The 27,366-nt window shown below is 45.7% G+C and overlaps 1 protein-coding gene across 3 annotated transcripts in view; it reads left to right on the top strand.

The window, feature by feature from the left end:
• LOC113902193 (mucin-1-like) overlaps nt 1-27,366 on the top strand; it is a 140,004-nt gene that overhangs the window by 11,068 nt on the left and 101,570 nt on the right. Inside the window, exon 2 of one of the 3 annotated variants that reach the window (XM_027557165.1) lies at nt 8,890-9,014. The exons of the other annotated variants lie outside the window; for them this stretch is intronic. Coding sequence (XP_027412966.1) covers nt 8,890-9,005 — 116 coding nt within the window. The 3' untranslated portion in view covers nt 9,006-9,014. The remainder of the gene's footprint in view (nt 1-8,889; nt 9,015-27,366) is intronic. 3 annotated transcript variants of the gene reach the window in all.

The following is a 27,366-nucleotide window of genomic DNA, read 5'->3' as shown; positions in this document are numbered from 1 at the left end:
AAACACGAGTAAGCGACACCATCATATTTCTGCAAAAGTAGCCCTGAGCCAATAACACAGAATAGACAGAATTTGGAGGAGCTGCAGATGGGGCCAGCTCAGACCTTCCTGAGCCTCGCTGCACAGGCAGATCAGAGTCCTGAGAGCAGAGATGCTGTGTTTGTGAGTATACAAACTGGAGACACTTACGGGGGAAACACGGTGGAAAGGAAGAAGGCTTAATAATTGAGAAGAGCTGCAGGTATGTCTGAGCTTCCCAGGTGGCGCTAGTGGTAAAGTACCTGCCTGCCAATGCAGGAGACAGATGAGGTTCAATCCCTGGGTTGGGGAAGATCCCCTGGAGAAAGGAATGCACCCACTCCAGTATTGTTGCCTGGAACACTCCATGGACAGAGGAGCCTGGCTGGCTACAGTCCATGGGATCTCAAAAGTCAGACACGACTGAAATGAATTAGCATGCATGCACATACTTATGATATTTTTTAATTAAAATTTTAATTTGGAGATGGTTATAGATTCTTGTGCAGTTGTAAGAAGTAACACAGAACCTCTGTACTTTTTTTTTTTTTTTTTTAATGTGTAAATCAGTTTGAAACTTTTCAAGTTGTACACTTAATTTTTTTGGCTGGGTGGCATGCCAGGATCTTAGTTCCCGACCAGAGATCGAACCCAAGCTCTCTCTATTGGAAGTGTGGCCTTCCAATAGACTTCCAAAGACTGCCGGGAAGTCGTGAGCCTGTGTCTGGTAACATTTCCCACCCCACCCCCACCCCCTGCCCCTGGTAACATCTTTCAGACCTGTAGGACGGCATCATGACCAACCTGGATGGCTGCAGGCCAGTCTTCCTCAGATTTCCCGTTTCACTTGGACTTATTTGGAGGTGTGCGCTCAGCCTTGCTCATGTATATTTTCTCCTATTCGATACCTATATTTTTTCAAAGAGCCTTTTTTCCCCCTAGGATTTTGGGGGGGAAATGCGCTTGTTAAGACTAGTCCCGGAGTAATTGTAACTGAAGAAAGGGTATTATATAAATTATAGAATAAACTATAAAGGACAGAATAAATTCCCCAACCCTTGTTACTCAGTTTGGCTCGCGCTCGGTCATTGTCGCTGCGCCGGCCTTTCTCTAGTCGCGGCGAGCGGGGCCTGCTCTCGTTTCGGTGCTTGGGCTCCTCCTTGCAGGGGCTCCTTTGGCTGCGGACCACGGGCTCTAGGGCACGGGCTTCAGTGGTTGCAGAGTTCGAACCCCTGTCTCCAGTGGTTGCAGAGTCCGAACCTGTGTCTCCTGCGCTGGCAGACGGATTCTCTACCCCGCGCCACCAGGGAGGCCCCGGTAAGGGACTCTTTTAAAAGTGCGCCTGTTGGAAGGGAAGCTTGTTTGCTACAGCGCGCGGCCCCTCCAGCGTCCTAGCGCTCCTGGTCTCCCCCTCCCCTCCGGGTCCTGGGGGCTCACCCTTGCAGGCTGCTCTCTGAGGTTTCTGGGTCTTCTGGCTTTTGCTGTCCTCAGCCCTCTGGAGGCACGTAGGAGGCAGCAGGGAGAAGGGCCCAGCCAGGGAGGGTATATTTTTTCTTTCCTCCAGCTTCCTGGGGCAGCCCTGGCAGTGGGAGTCCCTCCCCGTAGCACCACTCATGCCTGACGGGACTTCTGTGGTTCCAGCTGCTCACAAGTGACCTTGGACGCCTGCAGCCCTACCTCCTCTTCTTGTCTGTTGTCCCCTGTCAGCCCTGGGGAGGCGGCAGCTTCCTGCTTTGAGCTAGTCTCTGGATTATCTAACTATACTGGTGTAGGCACTCTGCTCCTCCCATCACCCGAGTCACCGATTCTCGCCTGTACATTTCCTCTGTGAAATATACTTGTAGAGATTCCTGTTTCCTTAGTTAGACAGTCCCCAGGTCCTCAAAGCGTGGGAATGATAAACATCTGATGAGATTTTCCTCTTTGTGACATGCTGGCTTCTTCCACCGCAAGAATCTGGCCAGCTCCAGTCCTGGCAGAAAGTACCTGCATTTTTAATGTCACCGCCTCCCACTAGGAGTCTCCTTCCTTTTAGTGACTATTCATCTTCTCCTAGGCTCTGGTTTCCAAAGCGCTAATTTCTCTTTGTCAAATATATTCTGCATTTTGGCAACCTCCCCTGATGTCCTTGTAATCTGTCCTTGAGCTTCTCTTTGTCTAACCATCCCTGCATTATTTTCTGCAAGTGGTTTTTCTGGCTGGCTCCATCTCCTGTGTGTAATGTCCTTATAGCCTATATTAGTGTGTTGGTCTCACGACTCACTCCTGATTGTGCTTTGGTTTACAGTTGTATCTATGCTGGACTTCCCTGGTGGCTCAGTGGTAAAGAATCTGCCTGCAATGCAGCAGACTCAGGTTCTATCCCTGGGTCAGGAAGATCCCCTGGAGAAGGGAATGGCAACCCACTCCAGTATTCTTGCCTGGTGAATCCCATGGACAGAGGAGCCTGACAGGCTACAGTCCATGGGGTCACAAAAGAGTTGGACATGACTTAGCGACTAAACAACAACCCTGGGTTTGCAGGCACTTCACTTTCCCATACTGAGATGCTTTCAAAATGTGTTACCAGGCTCCTCACCCCCTCATCTCCTGTAGAAGTGTATGTGGTTTTGTAGTAAACCATTGGTAAGAACGTTAATAAGGATGCTTTGGGAAGAAGGAGGTAGGACTCAAGTGGCATCTTCCAGTATAAAGCTAACTTAGGAGCTGCATCAGAGGAAGCCATGCTGGTGGCCAGCTGGCACGGTCGTCTTGTGCTTCTGCCATAAGGACTGTGCCCAGGCTCCTCTCCTGCTGGAGGGCAAGTCTTGTTGGTTGCTTCCATAAAGGGCCCATAGTTGGCCACAGGGGCAGCTCTGTCCCTTCTCCAGGGGGTCTCCAGTTGAGCACAGAGAGCTGGGAATTGGAGCGAGGAGAAAGCCTTCAAGTTGTCTTCGACCAAGAGGTCCAAGAGCTTGCACACACAGCCCAGTTGTAGGTGCCCCATCCTCAGGTGCCCGGAGCAGAACCTTTTGGTGTTGCAGCACACAAGTGTTCAGCTGTCTGACTCTTGGCAACCCCATGGACTATAGCCCTCAGGCTCCTCTGTCCATGGGATTCTCCAGGCAAGACCTGACTGGAGTGAGTTGCCATTCCCTTCTCCAAGGGATCTTCCTGACCCAAGGATCGGACTGCGTCTCTTGCGTCTCTTGTATTAGCAGGTGGATTCTTTACTACTGAGCAACATGGGGAGCCCTCAGTATACAGGGAGATACCCTAAATTCCCAGTCATGCAAATCACCACCAGGTCTAAGGACTGGGGCTTAGGGAAGTCAAGAGCTTTGGCTAAAGGACAATTTAAGTATTGAGAAATAACTGATGACATGGGTAGTAAATGTCTGATGTTCTCCTGCCGTTGTGGGGGGAACAGAGCTCATGCAGAGTTTTGCACAGATGGGTCTACTTGGAGCTGGGTCACTTGCTAGTCTCTGCTCTCCACGGTGAGCTCAAGTGGTGAGAGCTGGGCCCAAGGACTGTGGATTAGAGGCTCTGAGTGAGCCAACAATGGAAAAGAAATAAGCTTGTTTTCAATGGGCAGAAGCTTTGAAGGAAGTTAATTAAGACACACTTACAAATTAGGGTTCTAGTTAATACAAATGCAAGATTGAAAAGAATAAGTCAGTTGCACACCTATAATCACCAAAGAACAATTTGTTTAGTAACAAAACACCAATTATGTCTGCTCTTATGTGAGTTTCTCCTCTATTTCTCTTGCAAAGAAATATCCCTCAGAACAGACTGAGTTCAGCATCCTCTCTTCCCAGGTCAGGCTCTCCGCAGTTTCCTTTGAGGAATTGGTACCCACGAGAGAGCCAGCCCACGGGTTCCCCTGACATCCTTCCGAAGGTTGGTCTTGCACCTGGCTCAGGTGTATCTCTCTGCAGAGATACAGTCTCTGTTTCTTCCCGTATTCCTCAGCGATGGGCAGTGGCACGAGGAGACAGTCTGGATCTGGAGTTTTCTTGGGCATCAGGGACTTGACACTGCCCAGAAACAAAGCAGGTGCTGCAGAAGGCAGAGAGCTTGCTTTCTGCGCCAGGTGGGTGTCTCTGTACTGTGCTGAGTCGGCCCTCAGTGGTCTGTGACGTTTCTCATCTAGTTATTTATAATGTTGACATGTATATTTTAAATCTCCCGTCATATTGTGACCCAGCTCTCTACTCTGTTTGTAGCAAAGGGTTAATGGTTTTGGAGGAAGGCACACTACACAAACGTTTGTGCCAAATGATTTTATGGTTGCCAGGTTCCCACTGGGTGCTGGGAACACAGGAGCGGACAGAAAGTCCCGGTCCTGTCCTCCGGGGAGTCCATAGTTTACTGGAAAGAATATCAAGTAAAACAAAAAGCATGATGTAACTGAAGCTTATGAGAAGTTCTTGGAAAAGACCAGGTTTCTCTGAAAAGATACCGTGAGGGTGGTTAGGGAAGGCCTGTGTGGGAGAGTCATTCAAGACCTGGAGATTGGTTGGGGTTGTTGCAGGGCGCGGTGGTGGGGAGGGTCTGTGTGTGAGCGGGAGTCCCTGGAAGAGGCGGTGTGGCTTCAGGGCAGAATGAGGGTGACCGTGGCTGGCATGAGGCTGCTGAGGGTAGGCTGGGGTCTGGTGGTGCAGGACCTGCCAGGCCAAGCTGAGAACTTTGGATTTTAGCCCAAACACCCTGGGGCATCACAGAAAAGGTTTTTGTTTTGTTTTTCTTTCTTTCTTTTTAATCGGGGTGAAATTTATACAACACAAGCCGAAGCATTTTAAAGTGAACAAATCGGCGTTTTGTGTGTTCACAGCGTTGTGCAGTTGCCACCCATGTCCATCCTAAAACATTTTCACCACCCGGAATGGAAACCCCCGACCCACGCAGCAGTCGTGGGTTTTAGGGAGTCACGTGGTGCGATTTTATTGCGTAACATCTTTCTGGCAAGCTTTTGGAGACGGAATTAGAGAGGGCAAGAGTGGAAGCAAGACAAGCAACTGGGAAATTAGAGTTGACTGCAGGGAGAGGTGGTGGCGTGGCTCCTGGACCAGGGGGGCCAGAGGAGTCACCCGAGATGTGGAGAAGGGTGCGGTGAGCCGCGTGAGCGTCGGACCGTCACGTGCGATGATCTGCAAGTGGCTTGGTCACCTTGTAATAGCCTACGTCAGTGTTTCCCAAAGGGTGATCCACACCCCGTTGAGACAGACGTGTGGAGGATGCTTGTTGGAGGTACAGCTTCTTAAGCCCACCCCCAGATACCGAAGCAGAAGGAATGAGGCGGGTTCCCTAAGGGATTCTTACGGGAACTGCGGTTTGAGAACCACTTACGGTCTTCTCATTCCGATGCCCTTTCAGGTTGAAGGTCGCCAGCAGTCCATCCAAGAGGGATGAATCAGAATGAGACACAGGATAGACAAACGGATTGCCTAGCGCGTGCTTGTGACTGAGTGGGAGAGATGCTTTTCCGAGATGTATCTTTGACTTAATCCTGAAGGCGGACTGGGATGTGTAATGTAGATAATTCTATGGGTGGTGTTTGTTTTTGATTCTTTTCCCTTGGGGAGTGTCCTGCCTCTCCCCGAGTGACTTGTGAGCAATGGCATTATCATGAAATACAGTGTAGGTACTGTGTAGTAATTTATCGTGTTGATGTTTAGTCGCTAAATCACGTCTGACTCTTGTGACCACATGGGCTGTAGCCCGCCAGGCTCCTGTGTCTATGGGATTCTCCTGGCAAGAACCATGGAGTGAGTTGCCATTTCCTTCTGCAGAGATCTGCCCAACCTGGGGATCGAACCAGCATCTCCTGCTTGGCAGGCAGATTCTTTACCACTGAGCCACCTGGGAAGCCTAATTTATTGTTAAAAAAAAAAAAAAAAAAAAGCCAACAACTGCAGGAAATTAACTTGTAAAGAAAACCATCTTGGTATTTTTGGAGTTACCTTCTAGTTACAAGATTCTTACAACTTTAAAGAGGTATGTCCTCAAAATAACTGACTTTAGAGCCAAAGTTTTTGAGACTTCATAGTCAGAAAATCCTACAAGCTGTAGTAAAAATCACCAACAAAGAGATGGAGATTTTTGTCTTTGACTTCTCTTTTCCACTTGCCTTTGGTATGTTTTTCTAACCCAGTGCTACCTCTTACAGACAGAATTTCCCGCCACGTCTAAGCCACTCAGATGATTCTGTCCTAATGGTGTTTGGATCTTTCAAATAATCCTCTTCCTCCCAACAGTTTAGATAATACGTTTGGTTGAATTATACCTTTAGAACTGAGATAGCTCATGGAGAGCATCTAGCTTTCTAGTCTGCTTGAAGCGATCACTTTTGGAGAGCTTGAAGGGACTGTCACAGTCCTCGCTGCTGGGGAGTGGGGTTAGGTTTGCTGGGGGAACTGTCCCCATGAGAAAAGGGTGCAGCTGTCCGCCAGCAGCCAAGGGGTTAAGCTGTCTGCACCCCAGCATGGCAGCATCCCACAGCAGCCCGCCCTGTGCCCTTTTCCTGCCCACTGGCACTGCTCTTTCTGGAAGCAGCTGTGGGTTGCCCTCTCTCTGCCCCTCCTGCCCTCCCCCTACTCCCGCTTTCCCTTTTGGGAAAATGAGGTGCTCAGCTTCTTTAAGAAGATGTTTCATTTTGATTAATATTATTTCCACTCTCCTAGAAAGACGCTTAGGCACCTCGGGCTGTGTTTCTTTTTCACCAGTGTACAAACTCAGATCTTAAAGTGGTTTCACTGCTTCATCATGGAATTTTATAAAGAAATAATATTTTGAGTGTCTGGCTAGCATCTTCATTTTTTTAAATCTTGAAATACTTCGGATTTGTGAGGGATAGGAGGTAAAACTGTCCACTTATTTTACGCTCAAGATACACAGAATCAGTAAATAACTTTCCTTAAAGCTTGATTTTTCTGTGCCCTGCCCAAATACATGTTGTTATATGAGAGCAAACACTTTAGAAGAATACAAAGAGGAAGGTTAAAGTCTTCAGAAATATTGGAGCTAACCTTTGCTGACATTTTAGTAAAGTTCTTCCAGGCATATCTCTCTGTCTCTGTCTCTCTCTCTCTCTATATATATATATGTATGTATCTGCACATGTACATGTATACATGATATACAGATGAAATTCTAAATAAAAGGGATTTTGCTGTGCATGCTATTCTGTAATCTACTCTGTTGTTCTACTGACGTGTGCTGGGCATCCTTCCATGTCAACAAATATATATTATCTTTTTAATGACTGAATAGTTGTACTGGATGCTTTTCATTGTGAGTAATGCAAATCCCAGGGCAAACTAGCTTAAATAATAGAACATACTGAAAAATCCTGTGGGCTGGGGCTGCAGGCATGATTTAATCAGGATTCAGGATTTCTTTCTTTAGAACTTGCTTTTTTCCTTGCTCCTCATGATGGCAAAACAGTTGAAGTTCTAGGGATCCATTCACTGTCCAGTGAAAGATAGCTGCTCTTAATCATCAAATAAACAAATCATCATCGTCATCAAAAAAAAAAAACCAAAAAACGGAAATCCTGGCTTCCTTCTGCTTGAACCATCATAGGTAAAGCTACCAGGGAAGTGGCATGCACTGATTGCTTCAGATTTGGGTAGAAGTTTGTGCTAATCTGACCCAATCTCAGTGCATACACACATCCAGAGTTCTGCTAGAAAATACCGGAAACAGCTTGCTGAGGAGGCAGCTTGCTGAGGAGGCAGCTAATGCCGTCTCTTAGGCTTGACTCCAGACTTTGTTGTTGTTTAGTCACTCAGCCGTGTCTGACTCTTTTGTGACCCTTTTGTAGCCCTCCAGGCTCCTCTGTCCATGGGATTCTCCAGGCAAGAATACTGGAGTGGGTTGCCATTTCCTTCTCAAAGGGATCTTCCTGACCCAGGGACTGAACCCACATTACCTGCTTGGCAGGCGGATTTTTACCGCTGAGCCGCCTGGGAAGCCCCTACTCCAGGCTTTACTGATGGACGTTTAAGTTGTTTCTGATTTTTCTATTGAAAAATCATTGCCACTCTAAGCATGCTTGTATGTACACCATTTTACACCTGCGCAGTGACCTCACTGGGGTAAATTCTTATTAGAAGAGTTGCTGGATCAAAAAGTATGTCCACTTTCCATCTAATAGCCGTTAGCCACCCACCATCCAAGCTCTAAAACCACCCTTTTGCCAGTTACATGTTGAAATCCCTCAACTGCCTGTTGGGAGCCTTTTTTTTTTTTTTTAAGTTTTTGAATCATTAAGCAGAGACTTCAGATTTACAGCAGAATTTCAGATGTCACAATTTTTCTGAGCAAGACAAATTTGATGTGACAGAATTTAAGATTAATCAAAGCTTCTGTGGTGTAAAAATGTTTCACCAGGCAGGCAAAAAGGACAGATTCTGCCAGCTGCAAGTCTCGTGCTTGGTGGGCGGCGGCTCAGGGATGGCTCTTTGGGTGCCCTGAGTGGCCACCTGCAAATTGCCATCAGCACGTGCTCTGCATCCACTTTGTTGCTGTCGACTCCCGTCTCAGGGTGGTACGAAGACAGGCCAGATGGGATTGGAAACGCCAGGAGAGGATGGCCATTCATGCATGTACCCTGCAGTTTCCACTGTAGTACGTTGGAACGTCTTGCAGTTGAATTTTGTAGAAAAAAGCTTGGAAACCAGTGATCTTTGGGACGACAGGATCTCGTGTGCCGTGGTCATCCTTTGGAGGAAGTGAGTGGCGAGGCTCCTGTGAAGACACGCTTTGGGGACCCAAGGGTGCAGAGGTGCTGCTTGCGGGATCACCTTTGCTGGTGTGAATGACAGTTGCGTGAGTGGGGACCCAGCAGGAGGATTGCAGTTGGCGTCTCTTGTGTATTTGCAGGCACAGTTGACATGCCGTCCAGTTTAATCCTCATGGCAACCTTTTCTTATGTCAGTGGCCAGAGGAAAGCAAAGCTCCAGAAGATTGAGCACCTGGTCCACTGTCACAGCCGGTAGGAGGAAGAGGTAGGAAGTTTGAACCCTGTCTTCCACCACACTGTGTTTTGAGGCTCCTTTTCTGCCCAGTGGAAATGATTAATGGCATTGTGCTTTGTTTTCTCTGATGATGCCAAGGAATGAATGTAATGTCTAGTATTAAAATTAAGATATGGCAGTGAGGAGAGTCACCGGAGAATTGTAAATGATAAAAGGGACTGAAAGTGCGAATGGCACAAATGAGGTGTGTGACCCAGAAAGCTGCAGTGACATCCACTGTTGTTGCGTCGGCAGTGACAAAGAGGACAGAGTTCCCTGTGGGACATGACTGCATGGTGGCAGTTTCATGAGCAGGAGCCTGGTGGAAAGGGGCCAGGTGGGGAAAAGTAGCTAAGATGAAGCATAGGCTTCCCTGGTGGCTCAGATGGTAAAGAATCTGCCTGCAGTGCAGGAGCTCCGGGTTCGATCCCTGGGTCAGGAGGGAAGGCGATGGCACCCTACTCCAGTATTCTTGCCTGGAGAATCCCATGGACAGAGAAGCCTGGTGGGCTACAGTCTGTTGGGTTACTAAGTCAGGACACAATTGAGCGACTAACACTTTCACACTTTCTCTTTCATAATATATGTGAGCATGTTTCAAAGCTATGCATGTGCTACAGAAATATAAATTATTATTGCTAAATTAGAAATGTTTATCGTGGAAGCATATTTCCATGAGAGCTATTTTATCACCAATAGAGAAGTTGCAGAGTTCTGGAGATGTGTGAACCTCGCTGCTCCGTTGTTGATATGGGTTCAGCATGCTCGAAGGCTACAGCTCGGTGAAGTCAAACAATATCCTCATCAAGAGAAAGAAGCAAAAGGGCAACTTCCAAATAAAGCACAGCTGTGTCGGAGTGAAAAATACCTTTATAGGGGAAAAGAGAATGTCAGGGTGTAGCGTGCCTCCTGGAGAAAAAGAAGGGCTTGAAGTCTCAGGAATGGGATTACGTAACACACGGTCAGTTCTTCTGACCTTGAGAGTAAGGGAGAGTCCTTTCGATTGTGGGTCAGAAAGATCGTGGGTCTCAGGGTCTCTGCCCACTGCACCCCTCTCCCAAGCCCCCCAACTGCTGAAGGCCACGTGGAGCAGGAGGATGGGGGAAGCACCAGCAGGTTGAGTGATCCCAGCAAGTCCCCTCCTGCATCCGGGAACCTGTGCATTGCTGTCCGCTGCCGGGCGCAGCCCTTGTCCGCGGCGTCTGCCGGCGGGCAGGCGATTTGGGCCCCGGGGGTGCGTTGCAGGACTTCAGTCAGTGCCCAGCTGCACACAGCAGCCCCCGGGCATCGTGAGTGCTTTACTGGGAGCTGAGCGCCTCCTGACCCACGGATGCTCGAATGCAGCCATCGTGGACTGTCTGCTAGGCTGGCTCCTCTGTCTCCTTTCCTGGGAATCACTGCATCGCCCAGCTGCACCGATCATTAACAACTTCTTGAAGCGTGCAGCCCCAGCTCACTTCCCCTAGGCTCCAGGCAGTCGCGGCTTGCCCTATTTGGCAGTCGCCTGAGTAGCTATGAGCACTAGTGATGTTATTGGCCGAGGAGTTGAACAGAAGCTGAATAAAGTTTGGCTCTGTGCATCCTTCAGGGCACAGCTCCTGGTCCCGGGGTGGAAAAACAACAGAAACGGGCCCCTGAACGTGTTCTCGAGCGGCACACACTGTGACTGGGCTTCGACCATCCGCGCCTCCGCCCGACCCGGAGCTCGAGACTTGTGCTCCCGTCTCTTTGGTCTCCAAATCTTAGCGTGAAATATTGAGTACCCTAGGAAAGCTAAATTAATGGTGAGTCAAAGTAATTAAGGCAAAGTAAATAATCTCCGAGGTTCTCATTCCCCGTGAAACTAATTTCATATCTTATCCTTCATGTGTTAAAAATAGTTCTCTGCTAATTCAAGATGCCCGTCCTCTGTGTTGGTGAAGTGCACTTCAGTTCTATTGAAAGGATGCAGATTAGAGAGTTATTTTCAAATGGGCGATTTTTTTTTTTTTTTTTTTTTGACGAGAGACATTTATTTTGGCACCACGAGAGCGTGAATCTCTTTGGGTGAGCTGAGCGGTGCATACAGCTGTAGCGGGCAGCTGATGATCAAGTCGCTTATGATCACTTGCAGCTGGGACAGGCTTTTCATCCATCCCTTTAGTGAGGACTCGAATGTTCCCAGCCTCCCAGCCAATGATGAGATTTGTTTAGCTGTTTTGCAGGATTTTGACTAGCCGTAGCTTGACCTTGAATATATCTGCATGTTTAGAAACTATGTCTGTTTCATTCTTCTTCTTTTGATGTGGGCTATTTTTTAAAATTGTGTATTTATTTTTTATTGATTTATTTTTGGCCACACTGGGCGCTCTTTGCTACACAAGGACTTTCTCTAGTTGTGGCGCGTGGGCTTCTCATCGAAGCGGCTTCCCTTGCTGCCGAGGGCAGGCTTGTGTTCGGACTTCAGCAGTTGTGACACAGGGGCTTAGTTGCCCCGGTCATGAGGGAGCTTCCCAGACCAGGGATCGAGCTGGGGTTCCCTGCATTGCAAGGCGGATTCTTAACCACTGGACCACCAGGGATGCCCTGATGTGGACCATTTTTAAAGTCTTGACTGAATTTGTTGCAGTATTGCCCCTGTTGTTTCTCTTCTGGCTTTTTGGCCAGGAGGCATGCAGGACCCCGGTTCCCCTGGACCAGGGATCAGCCCCGCAGCCGCTGCGTTGGAAGTTGACGTCTCAACCTCTGGGCCCCCAGGGAAGTCCCCATTCAGTTCTTCTGTAGGAAGGGAGCAGTGGACTGTAAACGTCATTTTAGAGTTTTTTTTTGTCACCTTAAAACGATGACAAATCCATAATGGGACAGTTGGGAGCATACGGGCTTTGAGGCGTCATTGTATCAAGCCCGTCCTTCTGCCACTGAGACGTTGCGAAGACAATGCCCTGTTGTCCTGGGGCCTCAGAGGGCGTGGTTGTGGCTTGGATGAGGCTAGGATGCTGTGCTTCCTCAAGCTCAGAGAACTGCTTTAGGATTTCCTACTGTGCAGCGGTGGTCTTGATCAACTGAGAGAATTCTTTCTGTTTCTGTGACAAGGGAGCATTTTGGTTAGGAAGAGCAGAGGTATTTGAAGAGAAACCTTGAGCACACAGTCCTCAGTTCCCACCAGCTGAAGAGTGACATCATCTCTTGGTTTGCTTTGCCTCTTCAGAGAGCTGCCCCAGTCCTCCAGGATGTTGTGGACCTGTGCTTCTAGAGAGGTGCCGTTTTGCTTTTGAGGTGACAGCCTGATGGCGGAATCTGCAGGATTTGGTGGCATCTGTAGTCACACATCTGCACAGAAAATTGTGGCTAATTAAAGGGAAGAGTTGTTGCTCTTCAGCCACAGTCGTGTCCAACTCTTTGCAACGCTATGGACTGCAGCCCCCCAGGCTCCTCTGTCCATGGGGATTTTCCAGGATGCCATGCCCTCCTCCAGGGGATCTTCATGACTCAGGGATCAAACCTGGGTCTCCTGCATTGGCAAGTGGATTCTTTACCATCTGAGCCACCAGGGAAGCCCTTGAATGGGAGGAGAAGTGCATGTAAAGTGACTTTAATGATTCTCTGACTTTTAAATATTTAGTTTCAGTGTCAGAAGAACATTTTTTTAAAGACAGTGAAGTGTGCTCTTCTGCTAAATTTTTAATTTCTCTTTCTGATTAGGCTTCCCTGATGGCTCAGTTGGTAAAAAATCCGCCAGCAATTCAGGAGACCCCAGTTTGGTTCCTGGGTTCAGCAGATCCATTGGAGAAGGGATAGGCTACCCACTCCAGGATTCTCGGGCTTCCCTGGTGGCTCAGCTGGTAAAGAATCCGCCTGCAATGCAGGAGACCTGGGTTCGATCCCTGGGTTGGGAAGATCTCCTGGAGAAGAGAAAGGCTACCCACTCTAGTGTTCTGGCCTGGAGAATTCCATGGGCTGTATATATATAAGTCCATGGGGTTGCAAAGAGTTGGATATGACTGAGCGATTTTCACTTTTGGGAAAAGAATATGGAAATCGAGCATAGGCATGTGGTGCACATGGGGAATAATAACATTTTTGCTGCATGTGGAGATATCATACTATATTTGTACACTGAGATATTAATCATTACTTGCATTTATACAGCATCTAATAGTGTGCAAAGTACCATCTTATCTTTTGATCATTGTGACTTCTGAATGAACTGGGTAATTATTATTGTCCCAGTTTTAAAGGTGAGGAAACAAATTCAGTGAGAGTGTCAGTCACTCAGTCGTGTCCGACTCTTTGCAACCCCATGGACTGTAGCCACCAGGCTCCTCTGTCCACAGGATTCTCCAGGCAAGAATACTGGAGTGAGTTGCCATTTCCTTCTCCAGGGGATCTTCCCAACCCAGGATTTGAACCCGCCAGGCAGGCTCTCTACCACTGAGCCACCAGGGAAGCTCTTAGGCTAGATTCTTTGTAGCATTAGCACCCCCTACACAAGCCACGTTAAAGCAAATGACAAATGGGGATTTCACTTGACAAGGTTATCTCATGTAGCTAGCAATGTAGCTTGCATTTTGGGCAACGTATGAGTCTGCGTGCATTCCTGTATATGAGCTGGGGTGACTGGGGGCCAAGGCCCAGACGTTCTGGGTTAAATGTTCCGACAGGTGAAGCAATTGCCACTCCATCAACGATCAGGCACCCTTTCTTTACCTGCCTGACCTCGGCCCTAGTTTAGAGGTCTCCCAGGCTATGTATATTTGGCACTTGGAAATCTAAAAGCTTTTAGTAATTATTCTGAAGGGGATCTTTTTTTTAAAGCTGTTTCTCCTGCGGAAATGACTTTTTGGTCACAGAGCTGAGTGAGTGCTAGCAATAATTGAAAATGACTTGAAGAAGGGGAGGGTAAAGTGGAAGCAAGGCGTATTAGCTGCTGGCTGATATTATTGCCTGAAAGCAGGTGGTTTTGTTAGACTCAGTACACTGTATGTGGTGTAAAGAACAAACCTTTCCATTTTTTTTTCCTGAGAACCATGATGCTATCTCAGTAATTGAAAATAATCTTCTAAAGTTGCTCCTTAACTAGATTTACACAATCCCCTTTCAAATCAGCTGTTATCTGCCCTTACATTTCACAGTTAATGTTGCTGTCTGCACAGCCCCTGCTAACAAGAAGATCAAGTGTAACTCTTTTCATGATTTGAAATAAAGTGTTTCTATTGTAATTATCCCGGCGCCGGGTTGTGTGGTTACAAGTGGGCTCATTTCTCAGCTGGGTTTATGAGGATGTTTCCTTGTGGAACATAAGACCTTCTGTTCCAGCAGTGTTCTCGTTCACAGACCTCTCAAGGATTTCTCGAACTCCCTCGTGTTCACTTTTTTTGTACGTTTAGAAATGTTTGCATAGATGTTTGGGGTGTGGGCTGGGACGGGGGAGAGGTAGGTTGAGGCACCTTTTCCTCTGTAGCACCGACACGTGAGCGGCACCATATCCCCTTGTTTATGTTGTCAGCGACCTCATTTTGGCAAATTTAGGCAAAAACACACACCTATTCAATGACAGTTGTTTAGTCACTAAGTCCTGTCCAACTCTTGTGACCCCATGGACTGTAGCCCACCAGGCTCCTCTGTTCATGGAATTTCCCAGTCAAGAAGACTAGAGTGGGTTGCCATTTCCTCCTCCAGGGGATCTTCCCACCCCAGGGATCAAACCTGGGTCTCCTGCTCCTGAGTCTCTTGCGTTGCAGGCGGATTCTCTACCATCTGAGCCACCAGGGAAGCCCCATTAAATTGCAGTAGGCAGGTTTTAGGGACTTCCCAGGTGGCACTAGTGGTAAAGAACCTGCCTGCCAGCGCAGCAAACATGAGACCTGGGTTTGATCCCTGGGTCAGAAAGATCCTCTGGAGGAATGTTTGGTGGCCCACTCCAGTATTCTTTCCTGGAGAATCCCAGGGACAGAGGAGCCTGGTGGGCTACAGCCTATGGAGTCACACAGAGTCGGACATGGCTAACGCGACTCAGCCACTCATGGACACAGACAGCTTTGAAATTGGTGTCTCATTCCTGACGGTGCTGAGAGAGGCAGACGGGAACATGTGCTGCCAGGGAAGGTTGTGGGAAGTCTGGAGTCGCCTTCAGAATTCTTCTGGAACAGGCTACATCCTCACGTGTTGAGGATCCAGATGCTCTGTGAGTCTTCCGTCTCCATGCGGATGCATGTAACTCTATTTCCAGCCTGCGCTCACATTTTATTTTTAAGTAAGTTGCTATGTTACCCCTCTTGCATAATTGATCTACAGAAGCCTTTTGCTGCTTCCAGGCTAGCGAAAATTTCAATGATCCATTTTTAAAATCAAAATTGCTAATTGCTTATTTCCTCGAGGAAGATGTCAATCCATAGCCATGGCATGATGGAAGGACATTAAGTCCTATGTATGCTGGAGTATTAAATCCATCTGAAACTTGTACTGAGGAGGTTCTCAGTAGGTGGTATTTGTTACTAGTGTTTTGGGAAGTCTACTAAGGATGGGGCTGGAGGTGAAAGACACTAACTGAAGCAACTAGTTGTTTTTAAGACTTCTTTTAAAATATAGGCCACAGGGCTCTACGGCGCAGTGTCAGTTGCCATGGTTACACTGAGCCCCGCCCCACCTTCCGTTTACAGTGGTGGTGCCTTCAGCATTTAAGCCAGGTTTCCCTTGTGTGCAAAAGAAGGTTGAACAGAACGACCCTCTAAGAGTCCCAAGCACTGTGAATTGATGAATTCTATTAAACCGGAAGAATATTCAACGCACCCATCTACCAATAATAAAGAGACGGGATTTATGAGCCATCATTAAACTTCGTGGGCTGCCATTTCAGGCTCTCCAACTGTATTGATCCACTCCATTAGTAGGAATAATTGAGAATTGATTGAATCATTTAGACATCCTCTTAATTACATTAACAAAAAATGTAAATAGTCCATAAATATGGGCTTCATATAGTGTGACCCCCCTTTTTTTTTCTTAAAATGCTTTCTGATTTCAGGTAGAATAAATATCGTTTTGCATGATGAAAAGTAAGAGAAGATATCCTGCCTAACTTTCACAGTTGGCTATCCCAAGTGCCTTTCCTTGGGACTGTAGGATCCAAGTGAATGAGTGTCCCAGATTCTTGACGTCTTCCTGGTGAACATGGGTACCACTGGCTGACTCTTCTTGGAGGCAAGAGATCCAGCTTCTTCTTTTCTTTCTATATTTTGTTTTGTCTGGTTCAGTACTTAACTGGTAGCAGTACCGCTTAGAGCAGCAGTCCCCAACCTTTTCGGTACCATGGGACGGGTTTTGCGGAAGACAGTTTTTCCACAGACCAGGGATTAGGGGATGGTTTTGTGATGATTCAAATGCATTACATTTATGTACACTTTATTTCTATTATTATTACATCAGCTCCACCTCAGGTCATCAGGCCCTAGATCCTGGAGGCTGGGGACCTGACTTAAAAGACATACAGCAGCAGTTGTAGGGAGTTAAATGCAAATTTTATCCCCTGGTTGAGTAAACAGCAGAGGAAGTTGATAAGCAAGAAACTCCAATTGGAGCATTAAAAGGGAGGTAACTTCCCAATTATCACAGAGAACGGAGGCCTGGCTTTCCCCATAGAGTAAATGACGACGCCCTACCTGCACAGCTTTGCTTCTCTCTTCTCAACATCAGCCTGGGGAGGAAGGGGAAGGTTGGAAGGAGGTTTGCACAGAAGGACTGGCAGTGGCCACACCCTGAGCTCACCCTTATCTGGGAGCTGCAAACAGAAGGGGCAGTGTGGAAGGAGAGACCAGGCTGGTAACAGAGTTTAAACTGCCCCCGGGCGGCTTTAATTTATGAGCCTCTCGCCTGATGGAGATGTTGTCAGAGGAATTCTCCGGACTCCCGCCAGCGCTGAGCTGTCCCTCAAGATGCATCTCGGCGGTCCTGGCCGCCTCACGCTCACCTGGGCTCTTTAAATGTGATTCCTCTGTGCCCGCTAGTTGTTGTTTAATCTCGAAGTCGTGCCTGACTCTTAGTGTAGTGTGCCAGGCTCCTCTGCCCACGGGATTTCCCAGGCAAGGGTACTGGAGTGGGAGGTCCAGCTTTATTTGACATCTGGTGCAGAAAAAGTGGAGGAGGAGGATGTGCAGTGATTAGATTTACAGGAGGAGGCAGCAGTGACCTCAAGAAGGACACGGACTCACGCTTTTATTTTACCATTTTTGTTTCTCTTCCTGATGTGCTGCTGACTGCCCGGAATGCTATTTCCAACTCCTCTGCTGTAGAAGTTGGTAGTATTTTACTCATTGAGGCTGGGAAGTGACACAAATTTGGCTTAAAGCAACGAGACCATTGTGAACACTTATATCATATAACAAGCATCCTGGGAGATTCCGCAGACACTAATGAGGAGAAAGAAGAGGCGCCGGAGTCCCTCTAGTTGAATAGCCAGTAGAGGTGGGTCCCCATAGTGAAATTCATCTGAAAACAATCCGGTCTAGTGCCTGAGAGGACAGCCAAAGAGAGTGGGCGGGTGGTTAATATTTGTAACTTTCTAATGCAAAGTCTTGTGAAAGTGTGTAGTTTTACATGCTGTCATAGCATGCTGTTGCTTTTTTTTTTTCTTCACTGTATGACAAGTACTCTGAGAGTTTTTGCATTTATCTCAGCAGTTTCAAAGTGACAAGTCCATCTGATGGTGTAGAAAAATGAGTATTTTCCTATAAGTTTTAGGTACTATCCATAAATCTTTGTGTGAAATAATGGTGGTTTTCATGATTGAAAACATCTATTAGAAAAATTTACTGATCTTAGTTTTGAGGAACTTCCTTTTTTTTTTTTTTTTAATTCCAGTGTCTCTATATCTGAGCAGAAAATCAGGTATCTTGTGGGAAGCTCGTCTCTGGAAGCCTTGGGAAACATTGTTTTTTGGGATGAAAATGAAGACCACAAGGCAGGAAGACCCTCAGGTCTCTTCCTGTGACTTTGGACAACTCACAGTCTTGATCACCACAACCTCCCTCTCCAAGTATTAATAGCTGTACTTGGTTTTTTTCTGTATCTCATGCATTTGGGGAAAATAAGCAAGATAATAGTGCAAATCTCCTCTGAGGGAAAAATGCTGTAGTAATATGAATTGACATAGTTCTCACTGCCAGGCAGGTGGTGTTTCTTTCTTTGTTTTCTTCCACTTTTCTGCTCTGGAATAGCTGTGATTCTGAAGCGAAGGCAGGAAAGCACAGTATCCCTCAGCACCCTCCCCAGACACACACACACCCCAAAAAGACTTTTCACAAATCCCATGCATTTGAATTCTGTTGTAGGCAAAGAGTCTTTTTACTTTAAATTTGAATACTGTGCCTGCTGTTTGGGTTCCCTTGGAAATTTTCATTTTTGATCTAGCTTAGAAAATACAAGGAGAATAAAAGCTGAAGAAAGCAGGTGAGAAGTGAGGAGTGGTGGTGGAGGCAGGTGGCAGGGACTTATGCCCCTGGAGTGAGTGGGCCGTACGGGAGACAGACCACGGCGCTGCCCTGGCTGTGTGATGCGGCCCAATGCTGATGTCCTCCTGGAGAGGCAGTAGGCAGGTCTGGGCAGACAGCAGGCCAGAGATCCAGTCCTCTTGGGCAGAATTCTCAGTGTCACCATCGAAAGGAGAGTAAATTCCAGTTGCCTGTGCAGTGTACTGATACAGAAGTGTGAATAACTTGTTGCATTGTAGAAGGATTGTAGTTTTTTAGGCTTCCCTGGTGGCTCAGACGGTAAAGGGTCCGCCTGCAGTGTAGGAGACCTGGGTTCGATCCCTGGGTCAGGAAGATCCCCTGGAGAAGGGAATGGCAGCCCACTCCAATACTCTTGCCTGGAAAATCCCATAGATGGAGGAGCCCTGTAGGCTACAGTCCATGGGATTGCAAAAGAGTCGGACACGAGTGAGCAACTTCACTGGGTCACTGGTAGTTTTTTGAAATTTTAAATAAAATGTTACCACAGGGTGATACTTTACAGCTTTCTAGAAAATACACTCAGCCAGACCAGAATACTCTTTGATAATGGCAGGCAAAATGAAGTATTTGTTTTCATTACTTAAATGGCAAAAAAAAAAAAAAAAAAATTGAGCTATTTTTACATTGTGTGGAAGAGATCAACTTACTGTTGATGATAACTTTTCAGACGAGTAGATTCTTCTGCATCCGGTGAAGTCTTAAGCCCCTCTGTAATCCCCATTATTGTACATTTTGTTATCAACAAGTAGTTAAGCTCCTCTCCTACTTACAGACTTAGAGAACAAACTTATGGTTGCCCCCCGGAAAGGGATAGTTAGGGAGTTTGGGACGGGCATGTACACACTGCTGTATTCAAAATGGATAACAACAAGGACCTACTGGATAGCACATGGAACTCTGCTCTGTATTACGTGGCAGCCTGGGTGGCAGGGGGTGTTGGGGAAGAGTGGATACCTGTGGATGTATGGCTGAGTCCTTTTTCTGTTCACCTGAAACGATCACAGCATTGTCAGTTGGCTATACTCCAACACAAAATAACATGTTTGAAAAGAAAGAAAAAAAAATTAAGTTCCTTGCCTCGTGGAATAGCAGTCTCATGAAGGCAGAGATCATGTCACCCTTGCTCACAGTTGTAGCTGCAGCATCTGATGTGGTACCTAACACAAAGGAGATGCCCGGTGATTACCTGTTGAATGAATGGATGGATGAATGGATGCCCTTAAACGCAGTGCAGCTTGATGAGCCTGAACCTCGGCTGGATTCAGATGCCATCAAAGAAGTAAGTGTCTTAAACTGTTGCCTTTATCTACACCCAGAAGTGACATCACTCTCTATCATTCCAAGGTGATAGAAGATGGAGGCCATTAATTCTCATTTTCAAAATGCTTATCCCGATGACTCTGATGTGCAGCTTGGGATGCCTACGCCAAGCTCTGATTTAGAGTGTTACAGTTAACGTTCAACTCTGAAAGATACTGGCCTGGTCAGCATCTCCTTTACTTTTTTTTTAAAGGGAGATACTTTCTCATTAGGCATTGTGGATCATAGCTTGAGGGGTTGAAAGTTTAAAAGGAAATAAGTTTGACTGCAAGATCTTGTGACTCTCAGGATATGTGTTTAATTACATCTCTTTAGGTGTATTATAGCGACTTATCCATTTCCAGCCTAGGTTTTCATTTACCCAGCTGTTTGACACACATTTTCTTTGTTCCATTCTACAGCTTTTTCTAAATGGAGTTAGCTAAGTTTCCCGGTCCTTGAGCAGATAAGGTCTCCTTTGCCTTGCTGTAGGCTCTGTTCACTAGTGAGCACCTTGACCACATGAATTGATGTGTGCCAAGAGTTTGTTACGTCTTATAGTTGGAGCAGGAAATGGCAACCCACTCCAATATTCTTGCCTGGGAAAATCCCATGGACGGAGGAGCCTGGCAGGCTACAGCTACAGTCCATGGGGTCGCACAAAGTTGGACACAACTGAAGCGACTTAGCACACTCGTTGTTGAGGAGCAGTCCAGTTTTTTAAGCATGTTAAAAAACTGGACTGCTTTTAAGCATGTTAAAAAACGGTTGTTTCAGGTTTTCAGCTGCTAAGAATAAAATTGCTGTGGACATGTGTGTAGGTTTTTTGTTTTGAACATATTACTTCTCTAGGATAAATGCCCAAGAGTATGAGTGGTGGGTAGTTTCATTTTTTTTTTAAAGGATTTTTTTCAGGTTTTATTTATTTTAATTTTTGGCCATACCCTGCAGCATGTGGGATCTTAATTTCCTGATCAGGGATTGAACCTTCACCCCCTTCAATAGCAGGCAGCCTCCCAAACACCAGACCACTAGGGAATTCCCTCATGTTTCTTTTTATAGCGGAAAATGAAAGTATTAGTCACTCAGACATGTCTGACTCTTTGTGACCCTAGGGACTGTAGCCCACCAGGTTCCCCTGTCCATGGGATTCTCTAGGCCAGAATACTGGAATGGGTTGCCATTTCCTTCTTCAGGGAATCTTCCTGACCCAAGAATCGAACCTGGATCTCCCACATTGCAAGCAGATTCTTTACCATCTGAGCCTTCGTTTTATAAGAAACTGCCAAACTATTTTCCACAATGGCTATCCCATTTCACACCCTCACCAGCGACAATTGTGTGATCCAGTTTTGCTGCCTCCTTACCAACACGTGGTGTGATCCTTATTTTTTATTTAGCCACCTTGGTGGGTTTTTAGTGTTATCTCAGGGTGGGTTTCATCTGCCTCTGTCTGCACATTGCCACATGGCTCAGGCCTGGGCAGCCCCAAGTCTGGTGGTCGGCTCTCTGTCGGCAGGAGTGATGGGGCCACATCCCTCTTGTCTGCCTTCATCCAACAGGCCAGTCTGGTGACCGGGCAGGGTTCTGAGAGAGTGGAGGTCCTCCAGGTCTTTTGAGTCATAAGTCTAAGCTCCAATACTTTACCACCTGATGCGAACAGCCGACTCTTTGGGAAAGGCCCTGATGCTGGGAAAGATTGAAGGCAGAAGGAGAAGAGGGCGCCAGAGGATGAGATGGTTGGATGGCATCATCAACTCAATGGACATGAGTTTGAGCAAGCTCTGGGAAATGGTGAAGGACAGGGAGGCCTGACATGCTGCAGTCCATGAGGTCACAAAGAGTCAGACGTGACTTAGCTACTGAACAACAAGACAACAACTTGGACCTGGCACACCTTCACTTCCCTTGTATTATATTAATCACAGCAAGTCACAAGGCCAGCCATGACTCGAGAAGCAAGAAAATAGACCATCTACCTCTTGAAGGGAGAAATTGCAAAATCAAATATCCAAGAGTATGGATACAGAGAGTAACAGAGAATTGAGGGCCATTTTGCAATTAACATACCACATCAGGTATCTTGTATAATTATCTTCCACCCATTTTTATTTTCGGTTCAGTTCAGTTGCTCATTCATGTCTGGATCTTTGCGACCCCATGGACTGTAGCATGCCAGGCTTCCCTGTCCATCAACAACTCCCCAGAGCTTGCTCAAACTCATATCCATTGAGTTGGTGATGCCATCCAACCACCTCATCCTCTGTCATCCCCTTCACCTGGTGCCTTTAGTCTTGCACAGCATCAGGGTCTTTTCCAAGATTCAGTTCTTCGCATCAGGTGGCCAAAGCATTGGAGCTTCAACTTCAGAATCAGTCCTTCCAATGACTAATCAGGACTGATTTCCTTTAGGATGGACTGGTTTGATCTCCTTGCAGTCCAAGGGACTCTCAAGAGTCTTCTCCAGCACCACAGTTTGAAAGCATCAGTTCTTCAGTTCTCAGCCTTCTTTATGGTCCAACTCTCATTTTTATTTTATAATACACAAGTAGTGTACTTGTGAAAGTATATTTGACTAGTCATCATGCTAAGTCGCTCAGTTGTGTCTGACTCTTTGTGACCCCATGGACTGTTGCCTGCCAGGCTCTTCTGTCCATGGGATTTTCCAGGCAAGAATACTGGAGTGGGTTGCCATTTCCTTCCCCAGGGGATCTTCCCAACACCGGAATCAAATGCGAGTCTCCTGCATTCGCAGGTGGATTCTTTACCACCGAGCCACTTGGGAAGCCCTGTATATTTGCCTAGGAGTTGGAAAACCTGTGTGTGTGTGTGTATGTGTGTGTTAAGAAATTGGATTAAAGATGCCTAGGGCCTTAATTTTATCCAGCTTATTTATAAGCATTTACCTTTAACACATGCAGGGTTGACTTCTGCCAAAATCAGAATGGGACAGTTATAATTAAAGAAGATTATATCTTCATCTTTTTTTGTAGTATGTTTTGTAGGCTAATTTCTTCCCTTCCAGTTTTAACTCAGCTGCTTCTAGGGCAGTCCTAAATTCATCTAGCAAATCTTAACTAAGGGCCATGCATGAGGGATACAAAAAAGACGATTAATATACCTGCTAAGGGGACTTCCCCAGCATTCCAGTGGTTAAGACTTGGTGCTTGCACTGCCAGGGACTTGGATCCCCTCCTTGGTTAGGGGACTAAGCTCCTGCATGCTAAGGGGTATAGCCAAATATATGTATACACTTCATATATAAAAAGTGTATATATATACACACACCTGCTGAGGACTTCCAGCCCAGTGAGAGAAATGGGTGTACAGAACAGTGCCAAGTAGCAGCTTGTATCTCCCACTTCATATACACTTTTTTTTTTTTGGGTCTCTTGCATTTATTAAATTTCTTTCCTTCTCAGCAGCAGCGACATGGCCCTCATCTTTTCCCCATTTCCCGCCCCCCAGTGTGCGGTCCTACGCACCCGGGCTGTCCAGAGCTCTGTCTGTGCTACCTGGCTGAGTGACAGTGTTCCGAGTACGGTGTTCTAATTAGTGAGGGATTTCTCCATTTGCTAGTTAATTCTGCTCATTTTAGTAATGAACCACAGGTGGCCGGAGGGAGTACAGGCGTCACACCATAATTATTTTACGGCTTTTGTTGGAGGTTTTAACACTCTCTGTGACGTTTACTTCTCTCGGTAAAATCGCAGCAAAAAATAATCAACATGTGTTCCTGCCATGCTTACCTCCTCGACAACTTAGAAGATCACTGTGGATAGCTTTCTGATTTCATTTGTTTTGAAAATGTTGTAACAAGGAAGAAAAGTTTGAGAGAATATATACCAGATGTTAGGAGTGGTGATTTCTTGCTGGCTAGTTTAATGATGATTTGTTTTCTTATTTTGGCTTCATTGTGTTTTGTAATTTATACTGTAAAGTGTATGATGGTTGTACAAAGTTTGTTTTTTTTTTTTTAATATGAGAGAAATTCATGGCCCACAGGTAATGCTTTATAACCAGAAAAAGAGAATGGGAGGGACAGGCATTAGAGCTTCCCAGGTATGCGAGACCCTGATTAAGACAGCAGCAGAGGCCTCCTGAATAACTGTTACATTAACGCAGAAAGATAGGAAGCAGGTTGAGGGAGTTTTGACCAGATTTCGTTCTTTGATGTTAATTCTGTATGTTTCTCCCCGGGCGTCTCCATTGAGCTCTAGTGTTCATAGCTTGTGCCATTCATACTCAAGGGTGCTGCTTCTGACAGTGATAGCCATCTGGAGACGTGGATATAGCTGGAGATGCTCGCATTCTACCCCCCATCCTTTCAGTTCAGGAGCATGCTTTGACGTTCCCTGTGCAGTGTGGGATGGAGAAGTGGTTTTGTGTTCTGGGGTTTGTAACAATGGTGTCCTTTCTTTTATGCCCCAAGCAGATAGAATTCTGGGGATGTGAAGGATGGTAGAACACGTGACCTCAGAATTTTCTCTTGTGGAGAATCAATGCAGCAAACAGGATATGTTGCACTGGGAAGCAGGCATCCTATTTATGGATGCGGGGTCAATAAGCACGTAAGTGGATTCAGTTACACAGGCTGTAGACGTGTATTCATACGTAGAATTCAGAATCAGGAACTCAAGACTAATCATTCATCATGCAAGTAGATTCATAGAGGAAAACCTCCAATTTATGGCCCAGTTCTGAAATGGAAGGGCTAGATTCCCACTGAGAAAACCTGGTCATAAAAGGGTGAGGAAAAGAGCAGAAACCACCCTGAAGGAATCAGGGCCAATAGGTTGGTGAAGCTCTACTATTACGGGCTCCCTGGAGTTCCTTTTCTGTGCTGAGGGATTATACTGTTGCTCATTTCAGAAACAGTTTAGGAAGGACCATGTGCATTTAATCTTAGAACTCTTTCCGAAGCACTTGGCTCATGATCTCAAGGACTCATTCGAACCATCTAGGTCAGAAATATAGAAACAGGAATGTTGAGGAGATATTTGACTTCCTTTATTTTCCCCTAGGAAATATATCTCCACAGCATACAGTTTCCTGAATGTGGTTGTGATCAACTTTCTTTCTCCCCTGAGGCATTGAGATGGCAACTTAATTCCAGTGATCAAGATTCTAGGATACAATATCAATACATAAAAATAGTTGTTTTATACTAACACTGAGCAATCAGAAATTGAAATAAATGCCATTTACAATAGCATCAAAGACAGAAATACTTATGAATAAACCTGATGAGAGATGTGCAAAACCTAGACGCTAAAAATGCACACGTTGTTACTGAGAAAAACTAAAGAAGACCTAAATAAATGGAGAGGTGTGTTTTTGTACATGGTCAGAAGTCTCAATATTGTTATGATGTCCATTTTCCCCAAACTGATCTGTAGATTCACCCACAATCAAAATGCTGGTAGTTTTTGAAATTGCAAAGATGAACTTAAAAAGTCACAGAGAAATGCAGAGATACTAGACTAGCTAGCCAAAACAACTCTGGAAGAGATGAGCAAAACTGAAAGACAAAAACTAGGTGATTTAATGACTTATAAAGCTTAGAAACCGAGAGTGTGGTGCTGTTAATTTAGTAAACGTATAGAGTGCTAGAACAGCAGAAAGAGACAGAAAGAGTTACACGTGCATGTGTGTTATAGACAAAGGAATCCTAGATTCATTCACTGACTCTAGGATTGTTTCTTCAACAAATGACTCTGAAACCATTCAGCATCCAAAAGCGAAAAAATGAACGCTGAAGAATGCCTTGTAGTATGTATTAAAATGAACACAGAATAGATTATAGACATATGAGGAGAACATAAAACTATAAATCTTATAGAAGAAAGCATAGGGAAAAGTCTTTGTGACATTGGGATCGACAAAGATTTCTTAGATTTTATGGATGTTAGTTAAATCTATTGTCATCATTTCATAATACATGTAAATCAAACCATTGTGCTTAATACACATTAAACTTAATACAGTCATGAAAAAAACAAAAAGATTTCTTAGCTCTTAGATCAGAAACTACAATCCATAAAAGAACAAATTGATAAATTAGACTTCATCTAAAATTAAAAATTCTGCTCTTCAAAAGATACTGTTAAGAAAATGCAACAGATTGGGAGAAAATATTTCCAAATACATATGATAATGGACTTGTATCCAGAATATATGAATTATTCTCAAAACTTAATAATAAGAAAATAAGCAACCGACTAAAATAATGGACATGTGACACGAACAGATATTTCACCAAGGAAGAAATAGAAATAAATACATGGAAAGATGCTCAACATCATGAATCACGAGGAAAGTGCAAATTAAAACTCCAATGAAATAACACAAAGACATATTAGAATGGCTATAATTAAAACAGCTAACCATATCAAATGTCCATGAGGCTTTGGAGGAAATGAACTTTCATACTTTGTTCCTGGGAATATAAAATGGAATAGCCACTAGGGAAAATAGTTTGGCGGTTCCTTAAAATAGTTCCTTAAGAAAATTAAACATCTTGCGTATGATTCATCCATTCCCACTTCTAAATGTTTACTCAAGAGAAAAAAATAACAACATGTGTCTGCTCAGAGACTTACGGATGAATGGTTCATAGCAGTGGAGTTTGCAATAGCCAAAATGTTGAAACAACTCAAATGGTCATCAGTAGGTGAGAGAGCAGGCTCACTGTAGCACAGCCCTTTGTTCCTGCTGCTGTTCAGTAGCCAAGTTGTGTCTGACTCTTTTGTGACCCCAGGGAGTCTAGCCCTCCAGGCTCCTCTGTCATGGGATTTCCCAGGCAAGAATACTGGAGTAGTGGGTTGCCATTTCCTTCTCCAGGGAATCTTCCCGTCCCAGGGATCGAATCTGGGTCTCCCTATCTGTGCTGAAATGACGCAGGAATAAAAGGTCATGAACTATTGATTCGTGCAACAGCATGGATGAATCTCAGTGTAATTATGCTGAATGAAAGGAACAAGTCCTCTGTCCTCAACTGAAAGAATACATACCGTATAGCTCCGTATATTTAAAACTGTTAAAAATGAGAGTGAATTTATAGTGTCTGAAAGCAAATCAGTTTTTCCTGAGGATGAGAAAAGGCCAGGAGCGGGTGACAGGGAGAGATGGCAGCAGGGCGTGAAAAGCTTTTGAAGCTAGTGTGGGCTATGTTCATGATCTTGATTGCGGTCATATTTTCACAGGTACAGCCTATGCTAAACCTTACGAAACTGTACACTTAAAATGTGCAGTGAATTTGAGTTACTCCTCCGTAAAACTAGGAAGAACCAGTGTAGTGCAGGGCTGTGGCAGGCAGGAGGTTACAGGGCATGGCGTGGGTGCGAAGAAAGGGGTGGTCAGTCTTTCCTGGGAAGGTGATCTTCGCCGAGCTGGGAAAGGTGGATACGCATTTGTCAGAAATGCTGCAAAGACAGAACAGAGTACAGGGGCTCATTGAGGGCTGGGAGGTGTGAAGGAGCGCGGCAGAAGTTTTGAGGACTCACAGGGAGGTTTAGCATCCTGGCAGCCTGGAGGTAAAGGCGGTGCAGAGAAGTAGA

The sequence above is a fragment of the Bos indicus x Bos taurus genome, chromosome 12 (assembly GCF_003369695.1).
Source record: "Bos indicus x Bos taurus breed Angus x Brahman F1 hybrid chromosome 12, Bos_hybrid_MaternalHap_v2.0, whole genome shotgun sequence".
Classification (NCBI taxonomy): Eukaryota; Metazoa; Chordata; class Mammalia; order Artiodactyla; family Bovidae; genus Bos; species Bos indicus x Bos taurus.
This window is presented reverse-complemented; position numbering and strand designations above follow the sequence as displayed.